At 42.0% G+C, this 19,933-nt stretch overlaps 1 protein-coding gene across 2 annotated transcripts in view; it reads right to left on the bottom strand.

Moving 5' to 3' along the window:
• Nucleotides 1-1,294: 1,294 nt before the first annotated feature.
• tbkbp1 (TBK1 binding protein 1) overlaps nt 1,295-19,933 on the bottom strand; it is a 74,905-nt gene continuing 56,266 nt past the window's right edge. Inside the window, exons 6-10 of one of the 2 annotated variants that reach the window (XM_079577684.1) lie at nt 17,286-17,488; nt 15,009-15,070; nt 5,216-5,331; nt 3,828-4,591; nt 1,295-3,019 (exon numbers count right to left, since the gene is read on the bottom strand). In XM_079577684.1, coding sequence (XP_079433810.1) covers nt 2,891-3,019; nt 3,828-4,591; nt 5,216-5,331; nt 15,009-15,070; nt 17,286-17,488 — 1,274 coding nt within the window. In that variant the 3' untranslated portion in view covers nt 1,295-2,890. Of the gene's footprint in view, nt 3,020-3,827; nt 4,592-5,215; nt 5,332-15,008; nt 15,074-17,285; nt 17,489-19,933 lie in introns of both variants that reach the window. The other variant, XM_079577683.1, reaches the window with a different exon arrangement.

Genomic DNA, 19,933 nt, shown 5'->3' on the forward strand with positions numbered 1-19,933 from the left:
AGAGAGTTTGTGGTAGAAAATCAACCCCTGTAGTTCTTTTCAAAATTAAAGATATACGTGTTTTGTAATTGTATATACCCTGCAGAACTAACATAATAATACAGTATATCAAGCATAGCATTATGACCACGTTCAGGTTACGGCATTAATTGTGCGGGTGGAGCAATCTGCAGTAAGAAGGTCAAATCAGATGATCAGAAGATGATCATGTTTCTCGTTTGTTGTTGTACAACCATTTAGGCGATGGTCACTTTTTCATTGGTGCAATGAAAAGTGAAAAAAACTGACTGTAGATGTATGTGAAGACGGACAAAAGAATACTTCTTGAACAACATTTACAGTTTAGGGTGTCCTGAAGTTTTAAGTTAGGATATATTGTGATGCACGGCTATAGATGTTAATATTTGTTTGTGCTTGTGTGTGTGTGTTCTTGTAATTACGACACTGTGAGGAACAGAGTGAGGACATTTTTGAAAAGTGAGGACATTTTGGGTGGTCCTCACTTATTTGAAGGACTGTTTGAGGGTCAAGATGTGGTTTTAGGGTTAGAATTGGTTAAGATTAGGGTTAGGGTTTGGGGCTCTGGGTTCAGGGTTAGGGTCTGGGTAATACATTACGTTGAAGTGTCCTCACTAAGATAGCAGTCCAGGATTGTGTGTGTGCGCGTGTGTGTTTTGTAAAAGGACAAATAAATGGTGCAATGGAGGCATGTCATTGTCCTCATGAGTCAGGACCACTTTCAGTGTGTTTCAAATCTTTGCTAACAATCACGGTTGCTAAATTGTTGAAGTTATTTGGGTCATGGCTGATTATATAAATTAGGGTGAAGGTAGGTCCTGAAGGAAGCTTTTCTCCCCATTTCTACAAGGTGATCATCTAATCAAAGTGTCATAGATCACTTAGACGAAGCATCTTCAGAAACCTAGCTCAGGCGTAGGAAAGTTTGCGTGGTTGCAAGGCGCTAACCTCTGCCCGGGGGCCTGAGCCTCTCCACGGTGTCAACAGAGGCAATATTTTGATGTAGTACTAATATTACTCATTGTTTAGGGGAGTCTTTGGGTCCTCCCTCTGGAAATTCTAGATGTACAAGCTCTTGCGAATTCCTAGTATGCACTGGTTAACAATTGTCAAAAAGTTCTGCAAGGGAAAAACCGTTGATGAACCAGCCCCAGGTGCTATACTGTACTGTAGGTGGCGGGGGGGGGGGGGGGGGGGTGAAGATGCGCCTATATGTGGTCCAAATGGTCTGATTAGTGTATCACTGTCTGTCGTACTGTAAATGCTGACACACTTTAAGCTGTTGGTCATCATGCTATGCCCGATACAGGAAAACAAACTAATCGATTGTGGAGTTCTTTTTTGTTGGGCGGTCTGGGCAGTCTTGACATCAAACTATTTCAAAGGACGGATGTTTAGGAAGACCAAGCAAAAATCCCAGTTCTAGTCTTTGTACAGTAAAGTCCCTCAATGTGCCGTGGTGGTTCAGACCTCCTCTATGTACAACAAGCATCTCTAGTGTGAAACGTGTGCGTCTTCTCTTGCAAAAATATATCTCCATGTTTTTTGCCTCCAAAAATTACAGAGAATATGAATCGATATTTTACAAGAAGGACAGAAAACATTGAATAGGCTATGCTAACTTAAAGTGCTAAGATACTTTTCAACAGGCCGCAAGCATAAAGGTATATCTGGCTAAAAGGTCCTCCTACTTTTACATGTGAGCCGAGCCCTTTCCTGCAGGGCTCTAAAGCGCCACTCTCACATGACTTTTCTGTCACTTCTGCTGCTGTGAATCTGTTGATATGAGAGGAATGTTACAAACTTTTTCCCCATTTTCAAAAAAATAATAGCTGTAATTTTAAAATGACTATATATATTTACTAACATTTAGAATATTCTTAAATATACATTGTGTAACATAATATTCTAGTTGGAGGAAATAACAGTCTTGTAATGCATTTTGAAAAGACATAAACAGAGTCATTTTTGATTTTGTCATGGAAGATTAATATATTACTCAATTTGCGGGATGCCTCCTAGCACATAATCTGTTTAAAAATCTTTTTGCCTTATAAAATCATAACAGGCAAAGCCAGTTCACTGTCCTTGGCACTTACTGCACAAGGGTCTTCTGCAAAATGTACAAGAGTGAAACATAGAAAACTCTGTGTTGGAGCTGTCCCTGATTGTTTAAATAAAACTGGAAATTTGGCATTCACTGCAAAGAAAAGGTCTGTAAAAAAATTCAGATAAAATACTGGTGGATGTGGTTATCAGACTATTTCTGTCAAATAATGTACAATCTTGTCAGATTGTGACACACGTAAAATGAACACATTGCCCTGCTCTGTCCAACTTAAGTGTTTTGACGTCATATTGCACAGTAAAAATAAGTCAAAAATTCGCTGTAAAAATACAAAAGGTGCTGTCTTTTTAAATCCATGCTGTAGCTATAAAAACGTCAATGCTGCTGTATAATGATTCTTCTTCACATTGTATTATTTCACAGTAAAATTCAGAAAACCACAACTCCCAATATTTGATCATGGATTCGTTTTTTTAGTGTCCAGAGCCCCTTGACTTGACATTTTTATAAAACTTAGTTAAACCAAACACTTTGAAGCAATAAGACTATACCTGAAACCGCCTGTAACCACGCAACAACACTCAAACAGCAGCGTTCACTGTAGCATACGTGCAAAACAACTTCCATGACAAATTGTAGTCCACTTTTTATCAAGCGGATAGAAATACCCCGCTACCATATTTTCAACCTTTAGACAATTACCCGTCACTGTGGTCCCATAGGCCTTTTCCAACCGGCCTGACACCGAGTCTCTCTCTTATATAATGTATAGGACAGGTGCGTGTGTGTGTGTTGCCATGGCAATCAGATCTTGCTGTTCTCCAGATGGGAGTCGATGTGCTTGATGAGCGCGTCGTCCGGGTAACCCATGGGGAAGATCAGCTGGCACAGGGGGCAGCTCCGCATGTCGCTCTCCTCTGTCTCCATCCACAACTGAAAGCAAGTAAATAAACGTAAGGCTGAACGAATTCCTACACAAGGCACTCACGCACTCACGGCTCTGTGGAAGTGATCGTAATGTTACTCATACAGTGGGAGGCTTCAGGGGAGAGTCGCCACTTTACACTTTTATAAAAAAAACACCTGATTAATTCAAACAAGCTGAACTCAGGCTGCAATTAGCAAAACAATGGTTAGCTATGCACTTCTGAAATGCCAATGCTCTGCCATGTGAACATATAATTTTAGTAAGAGCACTTCGAGTCTAATATCTATTATTACTTACAAACCTCCAAGTGTTTCTACCTCACTAAAGCCTAACATTAAGTTTCAGAGCAGCTTTTTCTGCAGGTATTCGTAATAACCACATCATTATGACTATCTCACATGTTGTTGGTTAGAAAATACAATACTGATCTGAAACTGCTAAAGCAGCATTTGCAGTAGTTGCACTTTCTTATTTTCACACAATCTCCCTACAAGCTCCTCACTCCCCCTCCTCTGCGCAGGTGTTTCAATAAAGGCAAAAAGATAAAGGAAAAAAAAAAAACATTCTGCTCGGCCCACGTAGTTATAGTGAAGCTATTTGGTGAGTGAGTTTACTTTGCGATGAAAGGATTAAGCAAGAGATCGAAGGAGGAGCTCTTTGGGAAGCTGCTGCTAAGAATAGCCCCAGCAGAAGATTCAAAGATTACTCAAAGATGCGCAAATGGGTCGAAACACAACTCTAGGTATGTTGTAAATGGTACAAAGCTCGATTTTGGTTTGGTTTGGTTTAGAGCGATGTGTCTGTCAAACTCACGTTGATGGAAGGCCATGACTGGGCGTGCTCCGCAGACACGTAGCCCTGTGGGTGGCAGCTGAGGGTGTTGGGCCTCTGTGGGATGGGGAAGACCGTACAGGACGCTGGGCCCCTCATGGATCCAGGCCCCACAGTGGGACTGAGCACTCCCAGAGTCCGGGGCGGGCTGATGGGCTGAGTCCACTCCTCCTCGTCCTCAGATGACTGCGGAGGGTGCGGGGCAGGTGTGGAGGGGGGCGGGGGCTCAAAGTGTAAGTGGGCCACCTCTGAGAGCGGGAAGGGCATCTCTCTGGAATGACGCAGGGAGCTGTCCCCCAGCGGCCCATCCGAGAGCGGGCTCTGTAGGGGAGAAGAGGGGGTCCGCAGCTGATGTCCGCTGTGACACGAGCCTAGAGAAGGCTGTTTAGAGTAACTATCGATGTAGGGGCGGGGCTTAGGCAGAGTTGACACAGGGTCCAACGAAAACCTTGGGGGGCAGTGGTACGCAGAGGGGTCCGTGACCTCAGAGTAGCTGCGGCGCCCCTGGAAACTGGCCCGCAGGTGCTGGGAGGCCGGACGGCAGGAATAGGAAGCCGGCCCGTGGTCACTGATGTCCAGCAGAGGGGAGCGGCGGTGCATGTCTGGGGACAGGCGCTGCAGAACTGGGGAGCGTCTCTGTTGTATGGGGGAGTGAGGGGGTGGCGGGGCAGGGGAGTGCCTCTGGGCGATGGGTGAGTGTCGCTGGGACACCGGGGAGTGCCGCTGGATGGGTGAGTGGCGCTGGACTGAGGACAGACACAGACAATAGGATTAGGCTCATTAGTGAAGTGGGTTCAGTTTTAAGGACAATGGCTTTTGAGGTCAGTCCTTTATGTTCCACCTGAAAAAGTACAGCAAAGTCACAAACTGCAATAAAGCAAAGCTACACCTACATCTAACACTGTTGTTTAATAAAACACATTTCTTTGAGAAAACCCAACAAACTTAACTTGCATCTTAACTTTCAAACCGTGTAAAGACAACAGCTCTCTCAGTGTCTCTTGTAGTTTTGAAATTACATGTCCAATAACACCAGTTCTTTCACTTATAGATAACACTCACTATGTATTTGTCACTGTACATATTTGAGTGGTGACTAAAACTAACACCTGAGTCTGATAGAAAATACAACATGTGGCATTGAGGAACATTCTCTGTTTCTGTCCAGACTGTCGGTTTAAAACTTTCTTTTCTGGTGTTTTCCTTAAAAAAACACGATGTAAGAACAGTCATTTATACACAAGAAATAGCTAGTTTATCAAGTTACTTTTATATACCTAATTACTGTAAGTCTATTTATGACATTAATTACACATATTTCTACATTTATTTAATTAGCAACTTTGTTCTGTGTCTGTGCAGTCACTGACCCGGACTGGCCTGCTCCTGAGAGGCCTTCCTCAGGATCTCGGTCTGTTTGGCGCTCAGTGATTGAAGACGGCTCAGCTCCTCCGTCAGCTCAGTGTAGGCCAACGCCAAGTTCACCCTGACAGTCACAAGACAGAAGGTCAGACGTTAACCATCAACACTATGATAATGTTCAGTTGTATATAATTCAATCCTGAACTCAAAGATGATCACCTCTATTAAGCCCAAACAACAAAACAAACACAGAATCCCCAAATCCAGCAATATAAATCTAATGCAGTATTTCATGAAAACTTTATACACAATGTTGCCTCATCAGTAGTCCCTCATTTGAATAACTTACGTAGCTATAGCATCATGCACCTCACCATCACCTCCTTTCTGATTGAGGAGCCCCATATTCTTACAGTATTTTTAGCGCCGCCGCTGTCACACTGCATAATTGCCGTGCATAAAATCACACCGTTTCATGCAAGATGTGTCACGTCTCCCTCCCAGGGGCCGTACTGACAGAGCAGGTCTATTTTTAAAAGGGGCATAAACAACCAAACCGTTATTTTTGCTTATGCAGGGCTGTGTGTGTGTGTGTGTGTGTGTGTGTGTGTGTGTGTGTGTGTGTGTGTGTGTGTGTGTGTGTGTGTGTGTGTGTGTGTGTGCGTGTGTGTGCGTGTGTGTGTGTGTGTGTCGTCTCCATGGCAACGGCTGACTTCTTTTGGTCTCTAGTCATTAGCTCAAGAATAGATACTAATAACTTAATGACACTACAGCAGCGAATGCCTGTAATCCAGTGGGTCCGTGGTGTGCAGGCCATTTCTAGACGTACCACAATGGAGGGTCTGTGATTTCAGCACAAATGGGTCAAAAGTACGGCAGCTGCTAAGCTTAGCAAGAGATCGAGAGGTGAGTAAAAGCATTTCCTGGATACGTAGCCACTGAAGATTCAAAGACTACTCAAAGATTGGGTGAGAGTGGTCGGAACACAGCTCCAGTTTTCTGAAGCTGTGTGCTGTTATTCAAGCTCCTGTTTTTGCCCATTGGAACAAGGTAAAAAGCAAATTGGCCCCACACTGTTGACTAAAGGCTAATGCACACCGTGAAACTCTGATGCACGACAACTTTTCTATGAGAGAACGCACATCGAGGTTGCGATACGGTGACACACTGCGACGATACTCAGCCGTGGAGGAAAACAAATGTGTTTTGGCCAACAAAAATCACATTTTAGTGGACTATCTGTGACTTAGGTCTTAATAATACTAACAATGGTTTTATATAGCGCTTTTCTGGACACTCAAAGACGCTTTACATTGCATTATTCATTCACTCCATACCTGGTGGTGGTAAGCTGCTATTGTAGCCACAGCTGCCCTGGGGTAGACTGACAACCAGTTGCCGCCACCAACCACGCACTGACTCACTCACCGACTCACCGACTCACTCACCCACTCACTCACTCACCGACTCACTCACTCACTCACTCACTCACTCACTCACTCTGTGGTACATGTAGACATGAAACTAAGAATATCATTCAAAAGTGCATTTATTTCTGTAATTCTAATGAAAAGTGAAACTAATATATGATGTAGACACATTACAGACAAAGTGACATATGTCAAGCTTTTGTTTGACATAATTGTTTATTCTATTTTTTTATTTGGGGTTTTTAAAAACTTTAGTAAAGCATTTAAGTTAGAAGTGTTTTTTTTCTGGTTTGCATGTAGTTTACATCCAGTTTACACCTAGTTTAGTAAAATTAAGGACTATTTTAGATCCTTTTTGACACGGTTTAGTCTTGCTGCTGGTGTATGACAGATCGAATACTGAATGATACTTTCTGAGCTGGCACTTGGTGTGTTTATTCACTGCAATACATAAACATTTTTCCGCGTAGGCCCACATGGTATAAAAACCACAGCTCTACCTTGCAGTAAGGTGTACTTGTAATAAACACTGATAAACTAAGATACGCTTGACGATATTCAGCATATGCGGTAAGAGCAGAATGGTGAAATGTTGAGAAACATGACGAGGTGCAGCGAAGTAGGAAGTCATACAGTCACTGCCTGCAGCCTCAGATCTGATAAGCTTATCTGAAATGTCGGACCAATTTTCTATAAACTGCTCACTCCTTGCCTGGAATGAACTAATTTCATACCTAGATGAGAAAATTAATTACAGACAAAGATAATGTGAATCCTTAAAATGTAATCTTCACTATCTTGATGTCTTCTAAATAGTGACCATTTTAATCAAAAGCCCACATTGAATTAAACGCGGAGTTGGCACCTGTCACAGCCGGTTTTGCAGCGGTCTGTCAGAGCGGTTCGATAGCCAATTTGATCCAGAAGCTCTTCTCTGCTTGATGGCCGCAGATAAAAATGACAACAATATTTCTCCTAAATCCCTCCGCAAATATATGGCCATCTACTGAAGCACTTTCACAACACATAACTCCTGTCTACACCGCCAAGCAGAAAAATACGTTATGCCAGCGTTTTCTCACTTTCTGTGCATTTTTTGGCTGTTGTTGCATGTGGGAGGAAAGTCTGTGTTTACGAACCTTAATTTGGTAGCACTTTAAATCGAGTTACAGCCAAATAGCATCACATTTAATACAATAAATAGATAAAACGCAAACATGAATTTAATTATAGGTGTGTTAGTTGGTGAAAAATAAATAAAATATGATCTACAGCCACTATGTTGGAGTCTTGGAGTAGAACTGCTATTTCTCCTCTGTTTTTGTTTTTAATAATCACTATCTGAGCTAAAAATCAGACATAAATCAGTATTTCTTGTAAATCACTGACGGCGCATATCCACCAGTGCATGAACTTTTGCCCACCTACATTTCCACCAGCCTGACTCAGAGCCCCACATGTCTGCCTCTCCCACTTTCCCTATTAATTTCATAAGGTCCTGGAGCCCCACATGCAAATTTGTAACTTTGTAATATTCATCTGGAGTATGCATGAGCTATAACTGCTCCATAAATCTGCCCAGAGGTGTTAAATCCAATTTATGGAGCCTTAGAGAAACCACGATTCTTTTTTACTTACGGCGTGGGTGTAACATATGTTACTCATATTACCAAAATAACACTGAATGTTTCATAGCTTTTGTCATTTAAGCTGAGACCCAGACTTTGGATGCAGAAATGCATTGTTTACTTTTAAAACTTGGGTCATAAGGATATAGCTACATAAGGCAAAAAGAAAAGTTTCTTTTCTCCTTATCATTCAGTCCCGATTAACTCCTGCTTATCAGTGAAATTGTGCGGTAAATCTGGCTTTGAGAGTCGTTTATGTAGCCTTATCTTTAACCACTAACTTTATTATGCATAATACATTGTCACATTGTTTTAAGAAGCAACTATAAATCGCAAAATCCCTGTGGTTTTAGTTTCACGCTTCCCCTAATTTAGCTCTATCTTTTGTTCCTGATTTTGTATTGTTAAGGCTTGTTTTGATTAAGAAAGAAAAATGAAAAATATCTTTTGAATTTCTACATGTGGTTTGTTGTGGTATTCGAGCAGGCACAAGCACACACTGTCCCATTCTGCATATATGATTACTGCGCGCGTAGGTGTGATGCTGGTGCTGAGCTGATGAAACCGAATGCCCTTTAATTGATCAGGGCTAATGCTTGTGTTGACAGAAGGCACTGAGCTGGATCTGATGCAAATAGGCAAAACTATTGCATAAGTCAGAAAATAGCCCTGCTGGACAACTCACCCATTTGAAGAAGCATCAATGCAGATCTAATTTACAGTAACTTTAGCTTACATAATATTCATAATATAACATAATATTCATTTGAAACTCAATTCTAATCACTTTGTTTTTATTTTATTGCACATCTGTGTGTCATGTATGTATGGTCACTTGCTATACTATATGCTCATTTACTCTGATCATTTATATTGCTATATTATAGAAAAAACTTGCATCCTGAGCTCTGAAGTGTGCATTGCCATTTATCCTCCAGCTTTTTATGTTTGCCTACAGCTTCATAGTGGAGTTCAGACTGCCACGAGCTTGGATAGCTTTAATTGGAAAGCAATGCGTTAAACATGTTGCTATAGAGTTTTGTGCAACGTCTTTTTATAGCTTCACCTCACATATACTTCCAAAGAACAATTGTTAAGGTCAACACATCACACTTGGGGTTTGTCACACTTTGCGGTCCAAAATCGCTTCTGCACAAAGCTCTTTTAGGGAAATGCACAGAGGTGTTAAAAACTCCTCTCGTGTCACAAGCGATTACTACCCTGACGTATCTCACAAACTATAGTCCTGTCTGTTATATTAGCATGTCCTCATTGAGATTAATACTGAATGGCTTTGGTGGTGGCATTAGCACAAAAGGCAGTGATTTATTGTAAACCATTGAGTTTCCAAAAGTATTAAATGTATGCTACATTAAGAAAATAATAAAAGTGGTGACAATGGTCTACAGGTGTTTTTAGTTTTACTGTGGCTTCTCAATAATGAAAAATTAGCTGAATACACTCAAACTGGCCACTTTAACAATGTTATTATGTTGATCAACAGAGTATCAGTAGCCTATAATATCAAGCCTGAGTGTTTAAAGCAGTACTAAGTGACTCATGCCCCTAGAGGCAATAAGCACCACTGCAGGTGTCGTAGCATGTTGAGTTTTTTTTTTTTTTAACTTATTCATTGTCCGTGAGGGTAAATACTGTGCTGATAGAAAAGACAAAGGGAGAGAGAGATATTGTACATCCAATTACACAATGGAGATATTTTTTTTCACTCAAACTTGGCTGCAAATACTGCTAAAGTGGTGCTAGCTTTGGCCGTTAGCCTGTTAGCTTCTTCTTCGCGATTCCATTAGTGTGTATTGCGCCTCCAACGCGGTGCAGGGACAATTGCAATTGTGGTTTTCTGGCCAGAGACACCAGGGGAAGATGAAAGACCCCCAATCATCCCATTAACACTTGTATTACCCCCAAAAGGACTACGAAAAGGATTTATTATGGTAAACAAGTTGCTTAGTGCTTTTAAAATATAACACAATTTATTATTTATTCATTACACAATTATTTTCTCTCAAAGGTTGGTTAATTTTCTGCTACCTACCAATTCACTGAGTCACTCTGTGGCTAAATAACTAAATAATGCTAAATGCAATTCTTTCATCCCAAATATGAATCAATCTTGTAGCCAATGCAACAAAAAGTTGACAGGGAACATACAGTATGTTCCACCGATATATCTGAATGGCACATTATGTTCTCATTATGTAAATGTAGTTTCCAAATGAAAACCTCAACTTTGTTTTCATGTATGATTTTCAATTTTATACTGTTTGCGTTAAGAGGAGAGTTTCGTATTTTTCGACACATTCCTCTAAAATCAATCCTCGCAGATTACACTAAATGGGCCAATTACAAGAAAAGCTCTGCCAAAAGGAATCATAGACACTGTGGGCTTTTGTTGCGGGCATGATTGACAATGTTGAGTAAAACTAAGAGGCGAATGAGGTTTGGAAAAAGATGTAGGCCTTCACCGCTGAGTGTATTCTGAAGTTTTAGTTTCACTTTGTCCCCCTTGAAAGATTTGCGGGGTTTCACTGTGTGGGAGGGAACTGCCCCATCTGCTGCGGTGCACACACAGAATGAAATATTTACAAAAAACATAACTTCCCCTATGAGGAAAACGACTTACTATAAGAATGACATAATTCCTGATTTAAATGTTTGTAAATCATGCCATTGTTTACCTCTGTGTGCATGCATGTGTGTACATTTGTAAAACGATCACATTTATTACATTGAAATGCTGAATAGGTGGTAATTGCTTGCTGGAGGACCTCACAGTGCTTGAAAATATTACAATACACTGCATAACTTTTCTCACTCCTCGAGCCATCGCGAAGAAAACAATCCTCCTGAATGGGAATAATCTATAATAGAAAACGCTATTTCAATGGCCGACGCCTGGGCGCCGCCATGTTTATTTCCCATACCGACTTTGAAGCTAAGCAGGGACGGGCCTGGTTAGGACTGGGATGGGAGACCGTTTGGGAACACCAGGAAGCCTGGCGACAGTAGTGACTGTGTGCGTGGTTGGTGGTGGGGGCTGAGGTGCGCAGTGGACTGAATGAATACTGCAACCAATTGTACACCGACGAGCGTCTGGAAAAGCGCTATATAAGACTTGCCATGTTCATTTCACAACAATCCGCGGCCGGCCCCCACGTGGCGGTCCCTCCGCTCGCCTGCATTGGCCAGAGGCCACCACGTGACCGTCCCACCGGCCGCGGGCATTGGACACGGGTCCATATGGACCGCGGTGCTGCTGGCCGAGGACAACCCGCCGTCACAACAACGCGAGTGCACGAGATCTGACTGCCGTGCCTGTGTGCGCGCATCCAAACAGGCCGATGTGTGTCATCGTCACTCACCGCTAAACTGCAGCTGTAGACGCTCCGCGCAGGTACAGGTACATCCTCCAAAACACATCTGCGTCTCTTTGTTTACGTCTCTCCTGCAGTGACCGAGGCTGTGGTTCATTATAGATCCAGTGCTGCGTCATGTCAGAGCGCACACTAATGCGTAAGATCCAATCCTGGCCATATTCGGTCTCCAAAGTTATGTCTCCGAAAAAAAGTACACGCAGAAACACAAGCTTCAATTGAAACGCGCTGCTCCGAGAGCTTCAGCCTCCGTGTGCAGAAAGCGAAAGTGAAACTACCACTTAACGAGCGCATGGCCTGCACTGTAGCGTTTTTTTTAACTTTTTTTTTTTTTTTACTTTGCTGCTGTACCATTTCTTTTCTATTTTTCCTTCCCTCCTTTACATTCTATAAAGCGGCTTTGAAAGCATTGCCTATTGTATTCTAAGGATATAAATACTGTCTAATAAAAAACAACGTATTCTTTTTTAGATTGCACTTACACCGTGATGCACCAAACCACGTCTCCTGCACCATCAACCGAACCGTAACAGCTGAACCCCTAATATTAATCCATAGGCCTACATATTCCACTGTCTCTTGAATTCTATTCCTTGAGTTTATGGAACATATTGTCGTTGTAGTATATACGAAAGGAGTACAGGTGCATCAAACACTCCAATTGCAGTTTGTTTGAAATTATTTTTAGCATTCATTATTTTACACATTTGTAGTGGCCATAGTTTTAGGAATGGGTTGGGAACCACTGGTCTACTTACTGCGGGTCTACAGCTATTCTGACTGACGGGTTATAGGGACTATACTGGACATTTCTGTGTAATAACTCTTAATCTCTGAATATCAAATGTGGAGACTAGCGAGGCCCGGCCGAAGGCCGGGTCTCAGCTAGTATTTATATAAACCATTGGAAAAATCCCCTTCTGTCTCTTTCTATTTTTTTCTTTTTGTTTGTTTGTTAAATTATTCAATATTTTAATATATTATTTTACTCACAGTTTGCCTCTGCTAAGGTCTATTATTATAGGAAAGAATTACTCCACAAGACGCCGCCATTATTGTTACTGTCACAATAGAATCACCACAACCAGACACACGACGCCGTCTCAACCTGCCACGTCTCCATCCAACATTTTCTATGTTTGTAAAGCCTCACTGCAGATTAGGGGGAGAAAAAGAAGAAAACACAAACATATAGTGAAAACGTCAGATGTGCACCCTCAGGACAGCACCCGATATGTCCCGCTTCTTTTAGTGCGTCACCAGCTCAGTGCATCACAAATTAATAACATTTAGAAGAGAAATAAATGCAAAGGGGCAGAAATGGTGGGATGAGAACGAAAAGCAGGCTATTTGAATGATATATGAAACAAACAAAGAGCCCTCAAGGAAATGATAACAACATTATTAATAAATACCTAGAGGACAATAGTGTCACATTTATATTATTATCATTATCGTTATTTTGTTCTTATTCATTGGATTATTTTAATTTCTGTGCATCATTCACGCACACACCCACACGCACACACACCACGCACCCATGTGTCACTCATGTCTTTCCTGTCAATGTTGTTCAACTTACGATAACGGCATAATTGTCTGTTTATTTGTAACTGTTCTATTTTTCATAATAAGGTCAATAAAAAGGAAAAGTTTGCTTTTACAAAGTTATTATTTCATGTTTTTTCTTGTCCACACGCAAAAAGGTGATGGTTGCAGGACAAAATGACAGCTTGTGCTTAGACTGCCACCTACTGTTGGAAAATGTTATTGAAATGGCACATTCAGCACAAGTACACATACTGCACTGTGTAATATAAATAATACACTATTTAAATGTGTAAATAAGATCTTAGAGTTAGAGTACATTTAATATCTGCTTCTTAAATGTATCTTTACCACAGGACTAATAAATCTAAATGTTCAGACCCTTTGTAGTAGTTTTAGAATTACTAGTATAGTTCTTTTTTCAGTGACTAACAGCCAAATAGACAAAACACACAACATTATAAAGGCTTGTTGTGGGATTTCTGCACTGAAAGCCGAGTCTTTGGGATCCGTTCATTTAAAAGAGGGATTCAAAAGACTGGCTGTTTTCGCTAAAACATTTTCACCAGCCTGACAACTCATATTATCCAAGACGTGATCACGAGCAGGCGCAGCTCGTTATTGAAATCATCCACAATTACAATTTGCGCTGTGAAAAATGTGCGAGTGAATACAATCTTGTTCCACAATTATTGAAAAGAGGCTACAGCTGTCTGACAAATCACTTGTGGCGCAAAAAGCTTTCACTCGCGTTGCCTGCTCTGGTATCGAGCTGATTCTTGTGTTCGTTCTGGGTAAACTTGACCGGAAAAATTATCTGATTCTTTTCACAGGTGACATCCGGTACAAACCTTTCACCTTTAAAGGGATATTTCAGGATTTTTGACATAGGGCCTCATTTCCAAGTCATCCAGAGTGTTGTTGATTTCCGGAGATATTTTTTTTGTCATTCATGCAGTTCTTATATTTGAAGAGTTTCGTGGCGCTAGGCTAGGGCAAGGCTAGTGCATATCTATGGTATCAGCTAGCCTGCATTAAAAACACACTCCACAGAGCACCTGAGGCAAATCACTTATAACGCCAGACTAATGGTATAAATGTCTGTGTCGATAGAATAATTTTTGGAATATAACTGACCTTGCATCACATGAATGATCTCATTTTGAGGGACTATTATCTAGCAGATCACTCCGCCGCTCCATAGCTTACAACCACGAAGCTGATGCTGCTCAAATATAAGTTCTTTTCAATGCAAAATGCTTAAAATGATTCTATCGACATTTTATCGACTAATGACATTTTTATCATTAGTCTGGCATTATAAGACTGTTTTTAATGCAGGCTAGCTGATACCGTAGATATGTGCTAGACTAGCACTAGCCTAGCGCCACGAAACTCTTCAAATATAAGGCCTGCATAAATAACCCAAAAAAAATATCTCCAGAAATCAACAACATAACTCACAAAAGACAACATAAATAATAATAGTTTTAAAATTTCAGGATGGGTGGCCTTATTCTGCCCAATTACAAGCGTCACTTTAATACTGTGTCCTATCGGGGGCTGCTTTGTGCCCCATCATCGACTGCAGGTAATTTCACTGTCCGTGCACCTCACTGTGAAGCCCCTTCTCCACGTCTCCTCTGTGATCACTCCTGACATCTCCGTTCTCCTTCTCCACACTCCTATGATCCCGTCTCTATCGGCTCTTATTCAATTGCACTTGGAGCCCCCCCCCCCCCCCCCCCATCGTCCTCTTCCCACCATGCACCCACCTACCCACAATGCACTGGCGCTACTTACTGTTCGTCTCCCACCTTCTTTATCCACTCCACATCGCACTGCTTGCAAGGCGAAGTCATTTCCTGCTAAAGTAGAGCGTGAAATTAGATTAGTATGCAGGGGCAGGTAGGAATATTGGACACAATTTGACAGCTGAAGCCCATTGAGAGAACATGGTCGGGGGGGGGGAAGCTTGATGGAGATAGATTGTTTATGGGTCAATCGCCGCTGATTCGCGTGTTCCTGGCGAGTGACGGCTCCTGTTTAAAAGCGGGCAACACCCAGCTTGACATAATGTTTTAAATGATTGCGCTGACCTTTGAAAAGCGTAATCGCAAAGGCATTAGGCCCATGTTGATTCTCGGCGTATTGGGGCCGTGCGTTCTCTCCGTTGCAGTTCTGTGTCAGGCAGCGCTAAACTGACAAGGTTAAAGATACATTCCCCAGCAAGGACAGCTCCATTTAACACTGTCCCCCCGGTGCTATAAAAGTGCCTGTCATCAAGGTGTGTTGTTGTGTTGTGTGTAGGACTGCAGTATGTTCTCTACAGACGAGATAAACAAGATCAAACCTACAGTCAGCAGCTGAATTCATACGCTGCCCGGCAAAGTGTTGTATAATTAATGTACATGTTTTAGACACTAATTCCATCCACTAATTCCATAATGCCATCGCCACGCCAAGCCACTTATTGATTTAATGTATTCCTTGTCACTGGGAACATTTTTGCACATTTGAACATTGGTCATTCACAGCACACATGATGCAAAAATCTTCATTTGCAAGTGCAGTGTCATGTCTCAGGCGAACCACTCCAGACTCCCGAAGTGGTCGTCTTTTGGCTGAAGAATTACCCCCAAACTGCCCTGTCCTGCCCTTTTCCATAGTAAGATTTGTTCCTACCTGAGCTTATACGAGTTGATGCGTACCTGTCTGGTCTTTACGTGTGCGCTTAGTCACGCAAAAAGAACAAAGATGTTGTTAGCATTTGGCCTCTCTTCTCTACAGGGCCAAACAGGGGTGAAGTTAGAAGCGACCATGTTCGACATCCACCCAGTAAAGTTAAAGTGATAGTCTGTAAGTCTGCAGAGCAAGGAGAGATAGAGTGAAATTTGAAAGTAAAGGCCTTCCTAGTTCAAGCTCCTCCTCCTTCTCTCCTGATTGGACCTGACAGGAAAAGCTCGTCTCATTGGTCAAAGTGCTATCCCGCGGATTCTGATTAGTCCTGAAATCAGCAAAAGGTCTTTAGAATTTTTTTTTAATACTACTTACGTTATCTTAAATTTCAGACCCAGATGGTCAATTATACACAATTATTAATTTTGTGAAATAATTAAAATTACAGACTATCACTTTGAGATAGTATCGCGCAGACCTCGAAGTGCTCCTAAGGTGGTGTTATAGGGAAAATGTGGAAGTTTAGGTCGCTTCTAACCTCACCCCCGTTTGGCCCCATAGAAGAGAGGAGGAGAGGCAAATATCTTTGGTGTTTTTGCATGACTGAGCGCACACGTAAAGACCAGACAGGTACGCATCAACTCGTCTAAGCTCAGGTAAAAACATATCTCAGTATGGAAAAACGGTGGCCTGTTCCTTTAAGCCTATTTTTTTCATAACAAACAGTGATGTTAATATGATCATTGTTTTAGTCCATGCCCTTTTCTCTTTGCTTTTACATTTGTAGAATTCCCCCATGGAGATATCCTTGCACAAATCTCTCTATCTTCCTATAATCAAATAATGATCGAGAAGTCATTTTACGCTTCACGCTATCCTAATGGTAGAAATTATTTGACAATAGAATCCAATTAACTCGCAATAGACCTGCAATGCAATGAAACTTTCAGACAGGATTAATTTGGGATAAAAGTGCACTTGCGAAGACGCCTCTGAAAGGTCGCTGTCTAATGAGATGGTAATGGATAAACTTGGCTAAACTTAACTTCTGTTGTGTCAGAGGGGCCTGCCGTGAATTGATCTGATAAGAGCCTTCTCAATACAATCTTTGAAGTAAAAAGGACAGTTATCGATAATAAAAGTGTCAATGTCCTTTTAAAGCATCAATCAAAGCTGACCAAAGGAGGAAGATGCCAACTCCACACAGAAAGGTACACATGATCTCAGAATATAATGTAGAAATGTATGTTCTTTCTGTTAACTGTGTTTCAAGCATCAACCCAATCATTCTTTGTGAATAATCATCTCATATCTGCAAAATCTGCAAGTGTTTTAGCAAACGTATCAAATGTTTTGTTTGTGTTCTGACTCATGCGTGCGTAGGCCATCTCCAGCACTCACCCTTTCGTGCTGGTCGTTCTGCAGTTGTCTGATCTCCTCCTTCAGCCTCTCGCACTCCCCCTTTAGCTCCTCCTCCCTCTGACACGCCCCCTGCGCCTCGTGCCGCGCCCCTTCAAGCTCCGCCTCCAAACGCTGCAGCTTCAGGTCCGACAGCGCGTCCAGGCTACGGGAGCTCTGCAGGGTCATACCAGGGCAGTCCAGCACTAGGAAAGAATTAAGAAAAAACAATACAGTTAGTTTAACGATGTTTAAAAAGATCTGGTCAAAAATACTTCCATGTTTTTGAAGCAATAGTTTCTTTGACGTCACAGATGCAGATTTTTTGACTGAAGAAGCACAAGTTTTTTTCCTGTTAACCTCTTCACCCCCACCTGAACCGAGCACATTTTCTCCAGTTTGGCTTCAAAATAGCGAGAAAAACAAGAATGGATATGAAACCAAAAAAAAATAAAGTGTAAAATAAAGTTTAAAAAGCATCAAAATGGTGACAAAACATGACAAAAAAGGGATGAAAGACACGTGACGAAGACACAACAAAAAGCCACAAAAAGCTACAAAAGATGCAACAAAAAAGTGACAAAAAATGCAGCAAACAAGTGAAAAAATTTCCATTGACTAGCATTATCTAAAAAACAGTATACACTGTTAGCTGCTGAGTTACTGCTGGTAAATACATCTAACTCATTGTGGTGCCCAAGTGTTTTAAATTGAACAATAACTCCAGTATTTTTACTTTTAAAATCTCCATTAGTTTACAATTGCTGCTAATCCCATAATGCTTAGCGATATGACGCCACATTCGACCCTTTCGCTGCTTACATCATCTGTGCTGTCCAGCTGCCTGCTCGCCCCGCCCCCCAGCCACAGCAAGCACTACAAGCAGGTGAAACCAATGCTCCAATCAACACACTCCGACCAACTCCAAAAACACACAGGTTCTCCATGCCAGTCAGTGTGCAGAGGACCAGAGAGAGTGGAGACACAAGCAGTGTCTCTCTTCAAAACCTCAAAGAGGTCCCTACTAAAGAAGAAAAAGAACTCCTTTCTACAAAGAGTGAAGGACTGCCGGTAAGGGACAAATGTGGGGCATCAAAACTAATTTCATGTATCAGAATGCATAAATGTGTTTAAAATATATGTTAAATACTTAAGCTAAAAAACATTGGTTAGAAAATTATTCGTTTATTTACATGTTTATTTACATTTGCTTTTGTTCTGTGTTTTGAGGTTTTTCACCTGTACCACACGGACAGAGAAATAAAAACCCAAAAGTCTGTTCATTGGAGTGAAGTCCAGTTATTTCCTTCGTGTAGAGAGGACATTCCCTTTCAAGTCGGGGAGCTGTAAAAGTAGACTTGACAGTGAAAAACCGGAGCTGTGAATACTGGGAAGAATTCCTATGACAGACTCCAAACCTGGATAAAATAAATCTACTCACCTGCGCCCACCTGTTCCGACTCTACAATCAAGATGGCCGACTCAATGATGTTGGTTCAGCTGAAAGCCACCAGAACAACAGCAAAAAGGCAGTTTTCCCGGCTGGTGAACAACATCCTAAGAACGCATACAGTTATGTCAGAAGACGAACTTAAAGACAACTTTAAAGCGATGGCAAGAGAGGCCAACAACGTACTCGAGGCTAATGACGATGTGGAGGATCAGTACAAGGTGGAATCGGAGCTGGATGACGAGGCACTCACGGAGCGACAGAAAGCAGATCTGGAGAAGACTAAAAGTGAGTGTGAGAAGAAACTGGAGGAGCTGAAAGGGCTCATATTGAGAACTCTATGGGCCAAATTTGGAGATGAAGAGCTGAATCTGGTCGTGGAGGCTGCTGAGACGGAGGCAGACCGTGTGGCAACCATTGACCCAAGTGAAGGAAATGACGACTATGAATTCCTAGTAAAGCACCTGGAGAAGCTGATTAAAAATGCGAAGGATCTTCACACTCGGTGGAAGTGCTGGGCTCCTCCCGCAGAGCAACAAGCCCTCCAGTCCCGTGTCCATGACCTGGAGAGAGGGCTCCCCAAACTAACAGCGAGAGCAGGTCAGTTTGTTAAAGCCAGAGTGAAGGAGGACCGACTAAGCTCAGTTACAATCGACAACGCACTGAAACCAGCTGTGAAGCTAAAGGCAACCTCGCTACCCAAATTCCCTGGCACCAGGCGTGACTACTATTGCTGGAGAAAGGACTGGCTGGCGCTCCAGGAACAAGGCGAACCTACTGGATCACGGGAGGTAATGAAATACCAGCTTCTAGACAGTATTGATGACCGGACCAGAAGAGATCTTCGCCTGTCTAATTACACAGCAGTCGAAGACATCTTCAGGGTCCTCGACAATCGCTACGGTAACAAAACCACCATTGCTATTGAAATTGTTGAGGAACTGCAGCGGTTTCCCTATGTAAGAAGCTACCAGCCGAGAAAGGTCCTTGAGCTTATTCAATTGGTCGAGAAAGCCTTAATTGACCTGAGAGACCTGGGCCAAACCGGTGCCATAAAAAACCCGCTAGTTACAATGTCCATAGAAAGCAAGTTGCCTGAGGTTCTGAAGAGGGATTGGTTACGCTATGCAGCTGAAAATCATGTAGATGATAGCAAACGCTTTGATACTCTTCTGACTTTCCTCAGAAGCCAGGAGGAGAT

This window comes from Gobius niger (genome assembly GCF_951799975.1).
Source record: "Gobius niger genome assembly, chromosome: 19".
NCBI classification, from domain to species: domain Eukaryota; kingdom Metazoa; phylum Chordata; class Actinopteri; order Gobiiformes; family Gobiidae; genus Gobius; species Gobius niger.